The 20,951-nt window shown below is 33.6% G+C and overlaps 1 protein-coding gene across 1 annotated transcript; it reads left to right on the top strand.

The window, feature by feature from the left end:
* The first annotated feature begins 9,625 nt into the window (after positions 1 to 9,625).
* On the top strand, positions 9,626 to 19,258 carry LOC133317615 (UDP-rhamnose/UDP-galactose transporter 6-like). The gene is made up of 6 exons (XM_061519474.1): positions 9,626 to 9,912; positions 10,801 to 11,026; positions 12,213 to 12,397; positions 12,497 to 12,697; positions 13,067 to 13,228; positions 18,696 to 19,258. Exons 2-6 carry the CDS (start codon positions 10,897 to 10,899, stop codon positions 19,023 to 19,025), a joined length of 1,008 nt encoding a protein of 335 aa, XP_061375458.1. The 5' UTR covers positions 9,626 to 9,912; positions 10,801 to 10,896; the 3' UTR covers positions 19,026 to 19,258.
* The last annotated feature ends 1,693 nt before the right edge of the window (positions 19,259 to 20,951 follow it).

The raw sequence follows: 20,951 nt of genomic DNA, 5'->3' as shown, positions 1-20,951 counted from the left end.
TCTCTTCATAACCTTCTCAATGCATTTTTCTTGATTCAACCATAGTAGTTTTTTAGGGCGATCTCAGATAACTTTGATTCTGAGTATCTGCTTTGTAGGGCCAAGGTCTTTCATCGCGAAGGACGAGCTTAACGCCTTCTTCAAGGCGGCTATCCTCATCTTTCCTTGCCCTACAATCGGCATGTGATCAATATATAAGAGTAAAATCAAAAATCTCTGGCCTCATACCTTTTCACAAATACGTAGTAGTCGACCTCTATCTTCATGAACTTGTGCTCGGTCATTAAGTATTCAAATTTCTTGTATCACTGTCGAGGTGCTTGCTTTAAGACGTATAGACTCTTCTTCAATCGGCATACCAAGTCTTCTTGTCCTGGAGCGCAAAATCCTTCTGGTTGCTCCATATATATCTCTTCATCGAGGTCGACGTGAAGGAATGTCGTCTTCACATCCATTTGTTCTACTTTAAGGTCCATCGAAGCCGCCATGGCTAACACGGTTCAGACCGAAGTCATCTTTACCACAGAAGAGAATATTCTTCAAAATCAATTCATTTCTTTTGATTGCATCCTTTCACCATAATCATGGCTTTGTATCTAGGCTTCTATCCGCTTTCATCATGCTTAATTTTATACACCCACTTATTCTTCAGAGCTCATCTTCCTTAAGACAACTCGGTCAATTTATAAGTCTGATTTTCGTACAAGAACTTCATCTCGTCCTGCATTGCATTCTCCAATTCTTCCTTCTATGAGCTTGTTATGGTCTCATCGTAACTTTGTGGTTCTCCTTTTTTAGTAACAACAATATATTCATCAGGAGGTTACTTTGTAGAAGGTCGTCTCACTCGGGTAGAGTGTTTAGGTTGTTCTTCAGGTTGAGAATCCAGCTCATTATACTCATCTCAGATCTTATCATCCCGAACCTCAGCATCTCGATCCTCATCAACTTGTTCATTCTCAACATTTTCTTCATCTTCATTATTTGTTTCTCCCCCAGCTTCAGCTCGAACAAGAGGGACGAGTTCTTCACTATGGACAACAACTCAAACTTTGAGCTTCAAGATGTCATGAATTGTCTCGTTCTCATGAAAAACTACACCTCAACTTCTTACTATTTTCTTATTGATTGGATGCCAAAGTCTGAATCTGAATTCACATCTCGACGAACCGATGTAAATGCACTATTTAGTCTTCGCATCGATCTTCACCATTTCGTCTTTAGGGATATGCATGAAAGCCCGACATCCAAATACTTTCAAATGATCATAGACTATTTTTCGACCTGTCCATACTTCCTCTGGAATTTTTCCTTCAAGTGGTCGTGATGGTAAGAGATTTATCAAATTTACAACAGTTCTGATGGCTTCTCCCCATAATAATTTCAGCAACCCTGCATAGGATAGCATGTTTCAGACCCTTTCTTCAATAGTCATTTTCATTCTTTCAGCAACTCCATTCATTTGAGGAGTCTTAAGGGGCGTCTTCTCAAGTCGTATCCCGGTTGTTCTACAATATGCATCAAAGGAGCTGCAATATTCACCAACATTGTCAGATCGGACCACTTTCAGCTTCTTGCCAGTCTCCCTTTTCACCTTAATATGAAACTCAAGCTCAAGGAAGGTTTGGAGTACCTGGTCTTTGCATTTCAACAAGTATACTCATACTTTGCAGGGATGATCATCAATAAATGAAACAAAATATTGAGATCCACCAAGTGATCTCTCCGACATGGAGTAGACACCGGTATGGACGAGGTTAAGAATATACCTGCGTCGTCTAGGTTGATCCGGTCTCACAAAAGAAACAGGTGATGCTTTTCAGCTAGGAAGTGCGTGTATCTCTCCAGTACTTGGCCTTTCAACTCGGTCAAAAATCTTTTCTTGTTCAAAATATAAATTCCTTTTTTGCTCATATAGTCGAGGAGCTTGTGCCACAGCTCCATGCTAGGTCCATCTCAGATAGAGTTGGCTTCTCCACCATTCATCTTTCCTTGCATCACGTACAAGGAGCCTTCCTTCTTGCCTCGGACCATCACCAAGTTTCCCTTGACTAATTTCCATCTACCACTTCAAAAGTAGTTCACTAACCCAATATCATCAAGTTTTCTTATCAAGATTAGGTTCAGATGCATGTCAGTAACATGCCTTACATCTTTCAGAACAAGTTGGCACCCGACATCCGTGGTAAGGGTCACATCACTGATCCCAACAATCTTACTCATCACCTGATTTTCCATTTTCACCGCTCTAAAATCACCACCTCTGTATGAAGATAAGAAACCTTTGTGTGGGGTGACATGGAAGGATGAACCAGAGTCAACAATCCAGGTGCAGTCATCATATGCAACATTTAAAAAATTATCTTCACCGAGTAGGAAGATCTCAGCGTTAACAATATTGGCTACCACCGAAGTGGTGCTCTTGTCTTCTTTCTTCTTCGGAATGATCTGATCCGGCTTCACAGTGTCATTTTTCTCATCTTTCTGCAAAGTCCTGCAATCCGGCTTTTTATGTACTGACTTCCCACAATAGAAGCACTTCAACTCATATTTCGGCCTTGACTGGCCTTTGAACTTATCTCGTCTGTCATGACCCTTGCTCTTGTTATGACCCCGGGATTCAGACCTTCCTCTATTCTTAGCAACATTTGACTCAGATGTGCTGTTACACCTCGTTCCCTTTTTCCTTGATTCCTTATTTATGAGGCCGTCTGTCACGGTGTCCATCTTTAATTTTTCATTTGGAGCTGAGTTACTCAATGTCACTACCAGAGTATCCCAACTTTTTGGCAGTGAGCTCAGCAGTAGCAACGCCAACATCTCGTCATCTATATTCACCTCAACTCATCAGATCAGCCTATATACAGTAGAAATGAAAATATAGAAAGGAGAGAGAGAGAGAGAGAGAGAGAGAGAGAGAGAGAGAGAGAGAGAGAGAGAGATTAACATAGTAGATCTTAACAAGGGAAAACCTTCTCCAATGTGAAGAAGTAAAAACCCACGAGACATTAGTCCAGAATCAAACTTTCACTATGAAAATAATTGTTACAAGATATCAAATTTCATCAATAATGGTGGTATACTTAAACCTCACCTACAATGGTGGTATTCTCTCAAATTTCCCTAAGGAGGTCTAATCACTCAAGCTTCTCCCTAGAGGTGCTTTCAAAATTATCTAAAAAATGTCTAATCCTAACATCTCAAATAACACAAGCTTATATACGAGAGGAGTAAAAATTGTAAAATATCAAAAGTGAGGACTAGGGTTTTTGAGCATCAAATTTCTTGAATTTTTTGAGCCCCACAAAAACATTGGGCCTTGGTAGAAGGAAAAGCCCAACAGTATTGTCCATTTTCTTAGTCATAACCGCATTTGTTGAATCCCCTTGTCCTGTTCATGTTATAAAGTTTTAGAATTATCATTGCAACCTCTCTGTGTTCCTTCAGACTGTACGCTAGTTAGGGGTGTCAATATAGGTTTTGACACGCAGGTCGACCCGCGACACGATACGAAAATTCGTGTTCGAGTTGACCCGCAAAAAAATTCGTGTCGTGTCCGTGTTGGGAAAAAATGACACGTAAAAAATTCGTGTCGTGTTCGTATTGATGTATTCGTGTTCGTGTCGACTCGTATTTTTTTTAAAATTTTTTTTTTTTTAATTTTTTGTTATTATTTTTTTAATTTCGATCCATTTTTTTAAATTTTTTTGTCAATTACCGTTTTGACCCTTATTTTGCTTGTTATTCGTGTCGTGTCGTGTCAACGCGCAAAAAATTCGTGTCGTGTCAGTGTTAAAGATTTTGACATGAATAAAAATTTGTGTCGTGTTAGTGTTGATGTATTCGTGTCGTGTCGAATTCGTATCGTGTCAAATTCATATCGTGTCAACCTATTTTGACACCCTAACGCTAGCCACAAGGGGAATCAATGTAGAAGGCATACGAAATATCTTGGTTAATTTATGCTGAACCAACCATACCTTTAAAGGGAAAACAAGTGACAATAGTATATCAACTATCTAATTATGACATGAAAAGGAAACAAAAAAGAGCAAATGATCACATATTATACCTCACCCAGAAAATTGCAGGGCTTGAAAAAGCTTCTGCTGTTATGTCACTATCATTAATTTCCTCAGCAAAAATATTACTAATAGGCAAATTGAATCTATGTACACAGTTGAATCCAAAACTTTTCTACTACGACACACACACAGAACAAATTCAATACATTAGCAGAAAATTATGTACCCAGAAAAAAAAAATCAAATAAAAGTCTTCGAGGTAGTTTAGGACCTAATCATAATTTTCACGGACTGTTAGGCAATTTAATCCAACAATTCACGAATACATGCATATTTCCACTGTCAGCACCGCGCATTTTCATATTTGCAGGAGTCAATTTCAATGTTCACGTACAGGCTGTAATGTTCACAACCCCAATTGCAATTTTGATCATAATATAATGATTACATTAACGAGCGTAACAAGGTATATGTTGTCTCTTGCATCTCAAAATCTCTAATTTCGTTATGTGATTTTGATTGCGAATATCATAAACACCTAACGCAACATATAATACAATAAAATCATAATCAAGCACGTTCCATAAATATAGTTGTAGTTCTACACTTCTACTGGGCATAAGGAGAAGGCTTTTTGAACATTGTAGTATTTTATAAAAAATAATTTATAAAAAATATAAAACTAATTTACTGAAAGGAATCTACACTATCGCAGGAAAGGCAGCCACCATTCCACCCCTTTTTTTTTTTTTAGATAAATACCATTCCACTCTTTTTATTAAAGGGTTTAATATTTTTCATGTTATAAGAAATAAATTATTTTTCATAAATATATAAAAGTATGTGGGGTTCATAATTTTTTTTCTCTTTTTTTTTACATAACCTTATACGAATCTCATACATTTTTATATATGTGTAGAAAATAATTTTGTATTTTATAATATAAAACACATCAAACCCTTCATTAAATACAACCATATTTTGTACCAAAAAATAAATAAAAAATAAATACAACCATATGGCACTGAATGCTGATTTTTCCTGTCATCCTATGGTGCTACCCTGCCTGCCACCTAATTCCCACACACACACAATACTATTTAATTTTTACTCTCACCCCTTTTCTGATATTCACCAAAATCTTCATTTTCTCACTTTCGTTCGCGCCCTACAAGTTCTAATCTTTTACAGATGAAAGAAGAATTACCTTTGGGGATTGTGTACCTGTCTTCCCCCTCAGAATTGCCCTAAAATAAAGGTTGTCTCTTGTATTTCATGTATTAAATGTCTCTTCTTTTTTAATTGTTATGCATTTATCTTAGAGCAATTAGATAGGAATAGATTAACGATTAAGATTCAGAATATAATTTATATTTACGAAAAATGATCCGTTTCTTTTATATATATATATATATATATACACGAATACGGTTTTTTGATACCAATGTCATATTGAAAAATTTGACCTCAAATCCTAACCGTTGATTTCTGTCAATTTAATAGTTATAATTTATTCAAAATTAATAATTAATTAATAAATATGCACAATAAATTATGACCATTAGATTCATAAAATCAAAGGTTAGGATTTAGTGTCAAACTTTTATTTTAACATCGGTGTCAAAGAATTATATCTCACATATATATATATATATATATATATATATATATATATATATATATATTAAGGACATGATCATTTGATATTGGTATCAAATTAAAAATTTTGATACCAAATCTTAATCGTTGATTTTTGTCTATTTGAGGATATTGAGGATTATAATTTATTAGATAAAAAAAATTAAAATAAGTAGTTACTATATCATAACCGTTGATTCATCTTTGTATGGTTATGATTGTCCCACATAACCATGTCTTTTTTTTTTAAACATGAGAGGATCTATTTCCACAAGTGTAACCCAATAAATATAACTGTTAGATTCATGAAAATCAATAGTTAAGATTTGATGCCAAACTTTTTAGTTTGGTAAGGGTGTCAAAGGATCTTTTCATGTATATATATTAACTGCGGCGTAAGACTAAGAAATTTTATTCCACATCTCAATCGTTGATTTCTGTGCATCTAATGATTATAATTTATTAAATTATACCTATTAATTAATTACTAATCCCTAATAAATATAACTGTAAGATGGACAGAGATCCAAGATTGAAATGGGAAATAAGACTTCTTATTCTTATATTGAAGTCGAAATATACATCCCCTATATAGGGATAGGTTATTCTTACACTGGTTCAAAAAAAAGAAGTCTTAAATCAAATCTTGGTCATTGATTTGCTTGCATCTTGCGGCTCATATATCTAATAAATTAGAGCCGTTAGATAAAAATAGGATCAATGACTAAGATCAATAGTGTAACTTACAGTGATGTAAAATAATCATGACCCGCCCTCTTTTTTGAATGTTACAAGGAATTGAACACAACACCCTACACTACACACACTCCTAACACACACACCTCACACCACTAGGCTAACCCTAGTGGTGCTCATGACTTGCCCTCTATATGTGTGTGTGCGTTAAGAAGTTTTAAATCAAATATTGGTCATTGATTTGTTTGCATCTTACGGCTCATATATCTAATAAATCAGAGCTGTTAGATAAAAATAGGATCAACTACTATGATCAATAATATAACTTATACTGATGTAAAATAATCATGACCCCCCTCTATATGTGTGTGCGCACATGTTGAATTCGTGTGTGTTATTCCTACACCAGTGTAAGCATAAGAAGTCTAGCATCAAATCTTAACTATTTAATTGTTTGCATCTAACGATTTATATACATATAACTAGGATTATCAGTTAATGTAACTTATACCGATATAAAATAATCCTAACTTTATATACATTAAAATTTTCTTCTAAGATTTCTATGCTTCTTAGTTAATTTGGACACACTTAGAAAATAAAATATACTTTTGCTGGGAGAAGTTACGAATTTCACGAAAAGTTTATTAATTGATCTAAATGGTGATTTAAAGTTATTAAAATATAGATATTGGAGCTGTCCAAAACAAGGCATCCATGTTCCCTTTGCTTCAAAAGGAGAAATTTGTTATATATGCTGCGATTTGAATCCTTTAATAAAGGTTGTGCATGTGCCTTTCAGTTAAAATATGTATACTAATGTACCCAAAAAAAAAAGAAATATGTATACTAGAGTAAGAAAATTACTAAATAATTAACACTAACGTGTTTTGGCGAGATGCTTCGGAAAAGTAAAAAAATTACCCATTTAGTTTTTAAATTTGTTTAATCATAATTAATTATGACGCACTTGTTACAATTTTCATATAAAAGTTGTTTTTTTAAGCAAAGTAGGATGTTGTTTAAATAAAGATCGTATATACTAAGTCGTGGAAATTCCAATATTCATCACAAGATAATAATAATAATAATTAATGAGGGATTCTAAAATCACCATATCTAATTCAATTATTTATTACAATTATTATTCAAATGTATTTATAATATTGAGAATTTTATCCACCAAAAAAAAATATTGAGAATTTTCCCTTTTCCATTTTCTTTTTGATACATATTTTTCCTTTTCTTTAGCTGAAGAGAACTCATTATTATAACAACAATAATATGATATGATTGTTTAAAATGGTACAACAAGTATGATTAAAAACTTCGAAAATCTATAAAAAAAGAGAGAGGAGATTAATGTTTCTAGATAAAATTATCTTCTACATATATATAAAAATATACGAGGTTCATGTGAAGTCATTTGAAGAGGAGAGAGAGAAAAAAATGAAACGCACAAATTTTTATTTGTATGTAGAAGATAATTTTATTTCCAATATAAGAAATATTAATCTGAAAGAGAGAGAGAGATTCAAATAATGAACCGGTTAAACAATTGATTCATTTATTTATTTCACGGTCTACCATCTGCGTATGGTTACATGTAGGGGTGAAACTGGGTCGGGCCGACCTACAGGGGTCTACGGCTCGGCCTACATCAGGCCAGACTTGACCTAGTATATTTCGTAAAATAGGCCGGACTTGGACTTTGAAAAAACTTGTTTAATAAAAAGGCCGTAGACCCACTTTCACAAGGCCTGGCCTATAAGCCTACAGGCTGGCCTATATTATACTATTTATTTTAAATAAAATAAAATAGAATAAGTATGCCTTGAAGAAAAAACAAAATATATAAATTTAATCAATTACAATTATTTATAACTTAATTATATTTGATTATATTTTAATAGAAATCTGACTTTATTTCTTACGAAAGAGGAATCAACATCTCAGCATGTTAGATTGTGTATATAAATATATTAAAAGATTTTTAGGAGAGATTATACTTACTACAAGCATCATCATGATGTGTTTGTTAGATTCATGTAGTTATTTTAATTTATATAGTATGAATTTGTTTGTTGGATCTGATGAAATATATGTTATTTAGTTTGAGCATTTTGCTTTTCAAAGTGATTTAAATGCAGGTTGTATGAGTTTTGTTGTGATTCATAATTTTGTTTAAACGTTGAAATTATGATTTTTGGTTTAGCAACAGAATTTGAGTATTTTGTAAAGTTGATTCATGATTATGCTTGGAAGTTAAAAATTAACAAGCTAACGGGATGAGCCAGGCCATTCGCTTTTTTATAAACGGGTCAAGTCAAGCTAACAATTAGACTCGTACTAGACTTGGGTCAGGTCAAATTGAAATTTTTTAACGTAGACTTGGACTTTTCAGAACAAAGCTTGGCCCAGCCCAACCCTAGTTAGATGCACTTAAAAGAGTAACACATATCACAACAAAGAGAGGGAGAAAAAAAAACAAACAAATGATCTTACATTAATCACATGAAAAGAACATAAAATAAGTAACGATCAAAATATCAATAAACTTCTTAACAAAAAAAAAAAAAAAACACCGAGTATGACATGATACATATTTTATTTTACAATTAGCATCTACTTTTCATTTGGGACTAAAGTTCGTAACTTTGTATTTATTACTTGTCATAATTGCTTAATAAATGAAAAAGAAGTCAATATTTAAATTACATTGAGAAAGAAATATAGAGTCCTTCCTAATTATCTTTTTTACAGGATATATTTTTCTCAAGGATTTAATGATGATGCTTACATGATCGACACATAGCAACTAATTATTTTCCCAGAAAATTTATCCCTAACCATAGAGAACTCTTCACGTAAACATTAACAACATTGATTCCCCAAAAAAAGGAAATGACAGTATATTTTCTTGTTGATAATGAACACCACATGGACAGGGACAACGAAAGAAATGGGAGAATGACTTAAAAATGACCTTGATGCACATGCTCACACCAAACAAAAAGAAAAGTAGAAAACAACACTGATAATTAAAATAATATTATTTCTGATGAGCTATCATTTTTCCCCGGACTAAACATACTAACAAGTAATTAATGACATCAAAACTTTCGCTTACCAAAAAAAAAAATGACATCAAAACTTCCATTAAATAATGGGAAATAAATATAATATTTAATAATAATAATTTTCTTGCTAATAAATTATAAGAAAATGGAAATTGAATTGCAGGCTACCATGAAGTTGACTAGTATTATTTCTTGGTGACATACCGTTTACTCTGCTGTTCGTGCTTCCCCGCAACTCACTTTTCTTCGATCACTGAATCTGAACGTTTACAAAACCAGCCATAAAATTCCAATATATAAAGCAAACACAGAAACCCCCAAAAATAAGAGAGAAGCAAAGAGCGAAAAGCTTATGAGCTGTGTTCTTTGTTTTTCTCTCTGAAACAAAACCAACACGACGCTGCTCTTTCAATTTCCCGCAACTACCACTGCATCACTTCTGCACCTTCCTCTTCTCCTCTCTCGCCAAAACGGTGCGTCGTTTAATACCTTCACAAATCACAAGCTTGTTTATTCAATTCAACAAAATTTCCGTGAGTTTGTTTCATTTCTTTTTCAAAAAAAACCAAAAAAAAAAAATCGTTTGTTTTGGGGATTTATATGGTTTCTTACTAGCGCAGTTCTTGATTAGAGATCGCGGATCTGAGTTCGGGATTCGGTTTGAGCGTTACTTTGAGCTCAAGTTATTTCTTCTGTGTTGAGAATTATTGCAATTTCGTGATTTCTGTCCACTTCGAAGTTCAAATCTGCTGTGAATTACTGTGTATTATCGAAAGGAGTAACGGATCTGATGGGGATTATGCTATTCTGGTTTTAATTTACTGGTTTTTTTATTTTTATTAGCTGAATTGTGTCTTTGAGGGTGTTGGATTGTGATTGCAAGTAATCATAGTTGGCTGTGTACATCGTGAACTTCAGTGTTCTTGTTTCTGTCCTTGTAACCTTGGCTGTTTCTTTTTGTTTTTATCTTTTCTTGGTTTTTGGTTTTCCCCTTTTTGGAATGTTTTGACCAAAAAAATTGAACGAGCTTCTCATAAGAAACTCAGAATCAATTATTTTTAACTTTTTTATATAGAGAAGATAATAGGCGATTCTTCTCAGCTGCTGATGTCAACTCTCTGGATGTAGATATCAATTAAGGGTGGATAAGATTTCATATTTCTTGTTGGGTTCCTTTGTTTGTAAGTCTCCTTGTGTATGGATATACAAACTCATACCCAAAGTGTGCTCTCTAATTCTTGTTTTAAGACGGGTTTTTGTTTTCTATTTTTGTTCCTTTCTGTGGAGTGTGGATCAGTATGAGGATTTTACTTTATCTATAGGAATATGTGCTTCTTCTGATGATTTATTTTTCCATACAGATAAAGCTGTGGGATTTTGAAACTAGTGATACATTCTATTGCTTGAAGGCGGAGCAGTGAAAAATTCAGTTTGTATATTAGAAGCTCTAGTTCAATATGTCTTCTGCAAGCAAGGGTGACAGGAAGGCTACCCTTGATACAGCATCATGGATGTTCAATGTAGTCACGTCTGTGGGAATAATCCTTGTGAATAAAGCCCTGATGGCTACATATGGTTTTACTTTCGGTATGGCCTCATCATGACCTTTTCCCATTTTCTTCCCCCTCTTTTAAATCTTTGATTGGACATGCCTTAAACTTAAAAGATACCATACTTCTTATATGGGTGTTGTTTGGATAAACTACCAATCCTGTGCATTCCTTTTCAGTATAATACACGTACGTATATGCATGTTTTCTTGTGTGTGGAGTAAAGAAGGAGAAAGCTTTTTGGTATAATAGACTCGATGCATTTCACTTTGAAATTATTGATTAGGTTCGTTCAGATTGTAAAACTTTAGTAGTTTGGATTGGGTTATGCTTGAGGATGCGGTTCTATTGCATTAATTATATAATGATGATGTAGCATGGAATGGACTAGAGAAGATCCTAAGGGGTGATATTTGATATGGTGGTTGGTGAGAGGCTATAATATAGAGACTTTGAATAGTTTACTCCTCACTTTAATTTCTTTCTTTCTGTACAAATGATACTAATACTTTAAGTTAAAATGTGTTGATTGTGTTTGGCTTTTATTGATAGTGTGCAGTATAAACTTTTCTAGGATTTGAAAGAAATATCCATTATATCTTGATGGTAGTTGAATAGGGGACAAATTGGCATTGATGATGCTCGTAACTTGTAAGCTATACTATGTATAGTGAAAAAGAGAGATAGAAAGAAAATCTGAGCAAAAGGTATGCTTTCAGATGATATGCTGATTTGTGCAGTCCAATCAGACTTTTGTATCTCTGACTCACAGATAAAGCATTAACTAAGCCGAATGCAATTTTTATTTATTTGATGTGACATTTATTTATCTGATGCAGTATTCAAAGGACCACCATAACTTTTCTGAAGTTCATAGGGAGAAAGGGAAAGAAGACACTAGCTGCAATTTTTTTTTTTTTTCGAATCCAAAATTTTTTGTGTGATGTTCAACAGTTCTAGATAAGCATTCAAAGTTTTCACTAGGAAAGCTTTTCTGAAGCAACTTTTTCATTTGCATGATTTTTGGTTTTGACATTGACAATAGAAGTATTATGGTTCATATATCCCACAGCTGCAGCAGCTTTAAAGTACTCAGTATAGCATTGGATGATCAATTAAAAATGTGGTTTATGGTTTCTTCTGATATAACTTGTTAGGCTACAGATTGCTTCTGAACTAGTCCTGAGTCCTGACATTCTATATCATATAATGCCATTATGCAGCCACAACTTTAACCGGTCTGCATTTTGCCACGACAACCTTGTTGACTATCGTGCTTAAGTCGCTGGGATATATCCAGACGTCTCATCTTCCGTTATCTGATATCATCAAATTTGTCGTATTTGCAAATTTCTCCATTGTTGGAATGAACGTGAGTTTAATGTGGAATTCTGTCGGTTTCTATCAGGTAACTTTTAGGCTTTTGGTAAAGTATCAAATCTTGAAATCTCCCTGTCACGAAGATAAGTATTTATAATAATTATTTCCTTTGAAATGAAATTGTCAGATTGCTAAGCTGAGTATGATTCCAGTATCTTGTTTACTGGAAGTTGTATTGGACAATGTGCAATATTCAAGGGACACCAAGCTTAGTATTGTTTTGGTTCTGCTTGGTGTTGCCGTCTGCACAGTCACTGATGTCAGCGTCAATGCAAAGGGTTTCATAGCTGCTTTAATAGCAGTTTGGAGCACGGCACTGCAGCAGTATGTAAGTATCACACTAATCCTTTATCAAACCCCTGATCTTAGTTGAGAGGTAGAACTGATCAATTTGAATTCCTTGCCATAAAGGCAGCTCTAGAATTGGTAAATGTTCATTTTCAGGTTCATGATGCTTGTTGGTAACATTCATGTATGTAAGAATTAACCAACTTTTTATAGATCTAAAATGGTCAAATTGGGAAGCCTGAATCAATTTTTCTTTGTTTTTCTGCTATTTTATCACATGCAGTAGTCTAATGTGCATCTTCTGGAACAGACTTGGATAACTTGTTTAGTTTATATATTTCAAACTCTGTTTATTTGGTTCCACGATCTAGATTTTCTTGGGCTGATATTTTGCATTATTTTTTTGCAGTATGTTCATTTTCTTCAAAGAAAGTATTCTATTGGATCATTTAACTTGTTGGGCCATACTGCACCAGCACAAGCAGCAAGTTTACTGCTAGTAGGCCCTTTTCTGGACTATTGGTTGACAAGCAAACGAGTCGATGCCTATGCCTATGGTTTGACATCCGTTGTAAGTTTTCTATTTCTTTTCTAATTTTCTATTTTTTTTTTTAATGTTTGGTTGTGAGCGGGGGAGGAAGGAAAACACTGGGGAAACTGATTTATATCAGATTTAGGCTTCTTATTTTTTTGATGTGAAATGTTTAGACCGCTATTCAAATAACTTGCAAGCATAGGGACTGCGGCATGGTGTGTCACTTGCATGGTGAATTTCTTATTCGTTATAAAAGCTCACATTGCTTAATATGGAATAGGGTGCATTCGATTGCCTAACTTCCATGTTAAGTTGATGAATAACATTAACATCAACATCATCTTTATACCAAAATAGTTGGGTCAATGAACCCAAATAGATGCAAGAACAGATTGAGGGAAAAGAAATAATAGATAAGAATATAAAATATAATATAAAATAAATAAATAAAACATGGAAATAGTCTATTTCTCCACAATGCTAATAGCTTTCGTCCACGTAGTACTAAGACAAACCGCATGCCAATCTATTCATCACTTCTAAGTCTTGATTTACTACTTTCCACCTCATCATTTCATTATGTTGTGCTCTCGGTAACACACCTCTTTTTTTATCGGAGCATCTCAGGGTCTTCGAAAAATATGTCCAAATCATCTCAATCTATGTTATCTCATCTTTCCTTCTAGTAATATGACTCCAACTTTTTGTCGAATATCTTCACTTATCTTATAAATAATTATATCACATATCTATTTTAACATCCTCATTTCTGCTATTCCTATTTTATGTTTATGTTGCTTATTTACTAGCCAACATTCAGCTCTATACAACATTACAAGCCTTACTGCACATATAAAAATTTCGATGGACTATGTCATTTCATCCAACCTGCATCTTTCTTGGGTACTTATTGTCGTAGTATATTCATGAATTCATGATCTCCTCCTCTTGTTGTGGCGAACTCACATTCCATTTATTAAGTCTTACTCCTACTTAATGTAAATCCTTTATGCTCCAATGTGTTTTTCCGTAATTCCAGTTTAGTGTTAACACTAGACTTGGTTTCATCGATAAACACAATATCATCTACAAATAGCATACACAATGGTACCTTGTCTTGGATATTTTTTGCTAGATCATCCATAACCGGGCAAAAAGATAAGGTCTCAAAGCAGAACCCTGATATAAAACCTACTATGATTGGGAAAATAATTCGACACATTTAGTAACACAATCATATATATACTTGATTGCTTTTGAAGGTAATTTTTTCTTCTCAAGAAACTAGCATAGAACCTTTCTTGGAACCCTATCATACATCTTCTTGAGATCAATAAACACCATATGTGGGTCTTTCTTTTTTCATTAAGCCTCCATGGTAGATCTTCTTGTAAGGGTGTGCAAAATATCCAAAAAAACCTGAACTACATTGAGAACCGCACCAAGTTGAACAAAAAAAAACTGGTTTTTCAAACCAATTCATGAACCTAAAGTGGTTTTAAAATAATTCGGTTATTAACCGGTTCAGAACCATTTATTTCCGGTTTGAACTGAACCGAACCATTTATAGACATAACATTTCTTTTACATCTCAAGAACTAAATCATCGAAACACTGCAAAAGGTGTTCCAAATCCGCAGCCTCAGACATCTCCATCTCAGATATCATCTTCAGCATCGATTTTTTGAAATATTCTTACGGTTCGTTGGACTTTTTCACCGTAGCACAGCCTTCTTCCACCTTCCCCTCCATTCTGTTGTGCGTGGACATTACGGTCCTTTTCTTCACCAGGGCCATTTCTTGTCCTTTTCGATTCTCCAAAGTGTGAAATCTCGTTCTCTGAACCATTTTTATGTTGTTTATCTTCCTTAGAAATAGAAATAGTTCTGAACTGGTTTCCAAACCGAACCAATTTTGAACCAAATGGAACCGATTCCGAACTGAACCGAACCGGTTTGAGTAAAAAAAAAAGTCCAGTTCTTTGAATCTAATCGATTTAAACCGGTTCGGTTCGGTTCTGCGAAATATTTAGTTCAATTTGATCTATGCTCACCCTTACTTCTTGGCATAAACCCAAATTAATTAAACAATGCTCAATAACTCTCTCACAACTTCATTGTATGACTCATAAGCTAATGCCTTTATAGTTGGATAGTTGTAGAAATCTCCTTTTCTTAGTAGATAGGCACCAACATACTCTTTCTCCATTCATCAGACATCTTATTAGTTTGGATAATCTTTATTAAAAAGATTACTTAACCAACTTATTACCACATCCCCTGAGTATCTCCACGCATATACATCATTGGGACCCAAAGCTTTAGTAATTTACATCTTTTTCAATGCATCATTAACTTCATGTGATCTAATTTAATGCACAAACCTTTTGTTTGAATCCTTGGAAGCATCTTCCAAATCTACCTCACTTCTGATGCCTCCATTAAAAAGCTTGCTAAAATAACTCACCTACTTTTCTTTAACTTTTGCTTTTATTTATTTTCATCCTTGTTGCATCTAACCTTGGTAAGTCTTTTTTTTTTGCTTGTTCTTTATCTTTGCAAGCCGATAGTTACCTTTATCTCCTTCTTTGCTCCCAAGTTATTGTACGTATCGGTGAAAACTTTGCCTCTATCCTTTTGCATTGCTTTCTTTATATTTTTTTCTAGTTAATCTTAAATTTTGTAAATTGTTTGAATTAGGACATTTATGTAAACATCTAAAACACACTATTCATTTAATTGCTTCATGCACCTTTTCATTCCACCACCAGGTTTTCTTTGTTTGGTTATATGTTTCCCTGACTTTCCCCTAACACCCCTCTTGCCACTCTCTGGATACAATTTGGCAAGTTGTTCCACATCTTGTTTATCTATCCAGTTGCCACAGTCCTTCTTGAAACATTCTTTCCTCGAAATCTGTTTGTTTTTCCTCAGTTAAATTCCACCATCTTACTCTGGGATTACGAGCATTTCTCTGCATTTTTCGTACATTTTTATATTAAACTCCTAAAACCACCAACTTATGTTGTGTAGCTACATGCTCTCTAGGATAAACTTTGCAATCTACATACAAGAATCTATCCTCTCTTCTAGCAACAAAAGTAATCAATCTGACTATAATTTTAACCATTGCGAAAAGTGATTAGATGTGATGCTAATGCAACACTCAATAAGGGAAAAGCTAATGCAACGCTTAATTCCTGCTAATGTGATGCTCAAAATGTCTTCGGGAACGTTGTTTCTAGTCTCAGCAAAAACCCTCATGAACTCTATTAATTCCTCTATTACTTTGTCCAACATGTCCAATTATAGCTTCTCCTTGCGTGGTATCCCCTTCAAAACCTCTAGTTGTTGAGTGTTGTTGAGAAAAATCATTTGGTTGACTGTATATATGCTTAAGTCCTAACTAATTCTGCCTGCTTCACAACAAACTCATTTCTTCAATTTATAAGACCTGTAAGCTTTTGTTGCAGTCAGAAGTTCTAGAATGATCCTTCCAGTAAGAGTGTTTCAAAACTCCAGATATGCTTGTTGTCTCAAATTGATCAGTAAATAGCATTTGAAGTTCGAGGTGTTGTAACATATCTAGATAACCCCCATTCATGCCGCATCATTTTATTTTTGGAGTGAAATTACTTTTTCATCCTCTTTGAAGACGTCGAGTTTCGTTCTTAACAGATGCATTCTTCTTTACCTTTCCCTTTTTTGACTCCCTATAGCATATATTTTAGTTAACTTTATTTTCCAGCTAATAGCATCTCTATGTAAAAATTTTGTTTTATTTTTTCTACTCTTCTCTTCCAGAATGTTTAGAGTAGAAAAGAAAGTAATCCTAAAAGGCGGCACATAATTATTTCTATAGTTTGTGCAAACTTGTACTGCTCGGGACATTAACTAAACCTTAAATTCACTTAGATACTGAATGTTAGGTTCTTTGCATTCTTAATGTGACCAATCTAGTATAGAAAAACTTTCATGTTATGAGCAATGTTTCTGTTTAAGAACTTAAGATCCATCATATTTGGTTATCATCTGCAGTCTGGAGGAGAAACTATCTTTTTGAATCATTACTTTTTTTTACCTGTGAATCTTCAAGATATTAGTTAGATTTGTATAATCTTGTCTTTGAAAAGTGTAGACCACTCCCCTATTTTTGTATGTATCTTATGCTCCCATTTATGACTTCTTGGAGATTCATATTTTATCTACCTTGATTTGTCAATGATGCTTCTACAAGTACAACAATGATTTCCTTGGCCTGCGATGTTGCTTGAACCAGAATGCCAAATATAATCATTAGTGTGCCTGTCCATACTGTACATGTAAAAGGCATGAAAGACTCACTATCATCTATGTAAATTTATTTTTATGACGGCATGAGTATAGCTATTCTTTTTATTCATAAAAGCAGGGTATGCTTGACAATTTTCACTCATGAATAACTAGTTGCTCGCAATACACACATAATTTGTGAGGGTGCCTATCCTAGATCTACCTTAGAACCAAATCTGATTCTAGTTATCATTTTGTTTTTTAGCGGATAGGGATCCTATCCTTTTTCCTCATGGAAATACTGTCATTTTTCAGAAACACAATTTATTCTGTAGAGGGACCAACTGTTTCCCGTTCATGGGACTCATACTCTGCACTCTTTCTTTGTTTTTCTCTCTGAAATGATACTGGCATTTTCCTAAGGGTGTCTTTTAGAGTTTGGAGTGGAAGGGAAGGAAGGGAATCTAAAGGAGAGGGAGAGAAAGGAAGTGAAAGAAAACGAAGGGTAACCTTCCCCTTATTTGGGAGTTAAAAATATGATAAGAGAGAAAAATGAAGAGTTAATGAGATGTTTTTACAATTCTACGCTTTCTTAAAAAATTAATATAATTATTATATTTTATAAATTAAAATAAATTAAATTTAAAATTTCTAAAAAAATTATTTGTAATTTTTACATTTAAAAAATGATTCTCTCTCTAAAATTGTCTATTTCACATTAAAAATAAATTAAAATTATTAAAAAAATTATAAATCACAAATATAAAAGCAAATCACTTATTTCAAAATAATGCAATTGGAAACAACAAAAATATAGTTTTATCAAATAATTTCAAGAGAGAAAATAATTTTTTTTGAAAAAGAGAGTTAGGCACAAGTGATTTATTATATCTTCTCCCATACCTCCAAAATTGGGGGAACTATGATTTTAAGGATGAGAAGGGTATTGGAAGGTTTTACAAAAATTATTTATTCTGTTTTCCTATTTTTAAAATCACATACAAGAAGAAGACATAAACAAAATCTTCCCCTTCCTTCCTTTTCCGGTTCCCTCTTAATATTGACTCAAACATATCCTAAGGAAAATTTGATGATCCAAATATGTATACACTTTATGTCAAATATATAAATAGTTAAATACCATACAGTTTACCTTAACTCTAAAAAACATTTGTGAATACGGTGACTACTGGAATACTATTATTAAACTGAGCTGCTCGTGCTCTCTGCAGTTGTTCATCATTCTGTCTTGCACTATCGCAGTAGGGACAAACCTCAGCCAGTTCATCTGCATTGGTAGGTTTACGGCTGTATCATTCCAAGTCCTTGGCCATATGAAGACTATTCTGGTCCTGTTCTTAGGATTCATGTTGTTTGGAAAAGAGGGTCTCAATCTACAAGTCGTTCTGGGCATGATCATTGCAATAGCGGGAATGATCTGGTATGGCAATGCTTCTTCTAAGCCCGGGGGGAAAGAGCGTCGTAGCTTTTCCATTCCTACCACCAAAACACAAGATTATAGTACAGTACCTGTATCCTCTGAACCAGATGAGAAGGTATAGAAAATAGGAGAAGTTCATGGGAAAATCAGGTGCCCCTTTGGAGATCTGATTTATTTTCTTTACACCCAGAAGGAGTTCCCAATTATTTATAGATCATAGTCCTATATATATGCTTTTGTGTAATGAGTTGTATGGGAAGGAGGGGAGAGGACAACACATTTGTTAAAGGGGGAAAATTCTACATTATGTTTAATTTTTTTATAATAGAAAATGTAACAGTTATTTTTATGATAATGGGTAGCTACATTTTTTTTCTCCATCAGGGTTGGTTCATGTGTTAACTTTCTGTTTATGATAATTGCATGATTTGGGTTGAAATATAGGACTCGGCGTTAGTTTGTAATTTATGATCTTATCCTATATTATCGTTTGGTGGTTCGCCTCAAGTTTGCATCAATTTTGAAATAGAGAGAGCTTTTACCTCACCTTGTATTTAAAAAAAAATAAAAAAAATGCAGTTCCGTTTTCGTAAAGATTGCTGTAGCGAAACATGCTACCACACACAACAAAGAAACCAGACGTACAAGGAATAAAAAGGAAATGCGAAGTGGACATGTGCCTTGACCTGCCAGGCCATGGGCGTGCATAGTATTAGAATGGACCGAGTTGCTGTCAACGGTTATTAATGGGAACAAATTATATTGTAACACCACTAATCCAAGCTCTAAATTTTAAGGGAGGAATTTAATTTATAGACAGAGGATAAGGTCCTTCTATTATGTTTTATGTAGCCTCTAATTAAAGTAAAATTTATATTCATGAAAAATAAGAAGATATATTAGGCATTAATTTGTGTCAAAATGAAAATTAAAAAGGCTTCAAAGAAGTTGTACCGTCGATGGTCAGAGATCAATAAAAGAGCATAGTAAATACCTAACGTTATGTTAGGTGGGCTTAGGAGTGAGTAACGTAATCCTGAATAAATTGAGTTTCTTTCTGGAAGGTTTTTGTAGGATTCACTTGCTATGGTCCCAACAACAGCTAGATCTGCAAATTTAACACAACACTTTTGAGACAATGGGAAAGCAGGACATGTAGTAAAAGCCTGATTTTCTGAGACATGGGGAATGACGCATTCATGCAAAACAGTAAATATTAGGTTAAAACTTGACATTTAAGGCGTCACGTACCCGCACTTCTGTAGCAGCAGGTCAGCACCTGGTTCTGTCCCGAGCTAAAAAATTAGGATTTTTTTCTTTTTCTTTGTGGCTGGAAAAACTTTTTAGAGTAAACACCATTTTTGGTCCCTAACACTAAACACAGTCCTCACTTTAGTTCCTTACAAAAATAAATTAGTCAGTTAGTCTCTAACAAATTCAACGTAGACCCATTCTAGTCCTTTTGAGGGACTAATATAGGTCTTTTTTGAATTTGTGAGGGACCACGATTTCAACTAAATGGGTCCACTTTAAATTTGTTAGGGACTAACTAACTAATTTATTTTTGTAAGGGACTAAAGTGGAGACCGTGTTTTTTGTTAGGGACTAAAAATGATATTTACTCAACTTTTTATTACTTTGTTTTCATTTAAATTTTGAAATTTACTTCTACACTCAATTGAAAATAATACCGTATTACTTTCTAAAAATTTAATTAAATAATAAAAATTACAGTAATAAAAAATATTATAGCTTTTCTTATTGTCTATAATTTTTATGAATTGTAATTTTTATTACTTAATGTTTTAACTTTTATTATTTAAAAAATAACAAAATAATATAATATTTTATTTTTCAAAAGTCTGCACTCCTATCCAACTAGACTCAATCTAATAAGATGTCATCAACCCAAAAATATAATATGATCACAATGAGCTTAATTAGATAATAAAACTGAATTGAAATATTTCATTAACCCAAATTATTTTTAAAAAATAAAATAATATTAATTAATAAAACCCATATAATAGAAAATTCTAACATTCTC

This window comes from Gastrolobium bilobum, unplaced genomic scaffold (assembly GCF_033153095.1).
Source record: "Gastrolobium bilobum isolate Gb01-03AN ecotype WA unplaced genomic scaffold, APGP_CSIRO_Gbil_v1 utg27228, whole genome shotgun sequence".
NCBI classification, from domain to species: domain Eukaryota; kingdom Viridiplantae; phylum Streptophyta; class Magnoliopsida; order Fabales; family Fabaceae; genus Gastrolobium; species Gastrolobium bilobum.
The sequence above is the reverse complement of the archived record's forward strand: the minus strand, read 5'-3'. Positions and strand labels throughout refer to the sequence as shown.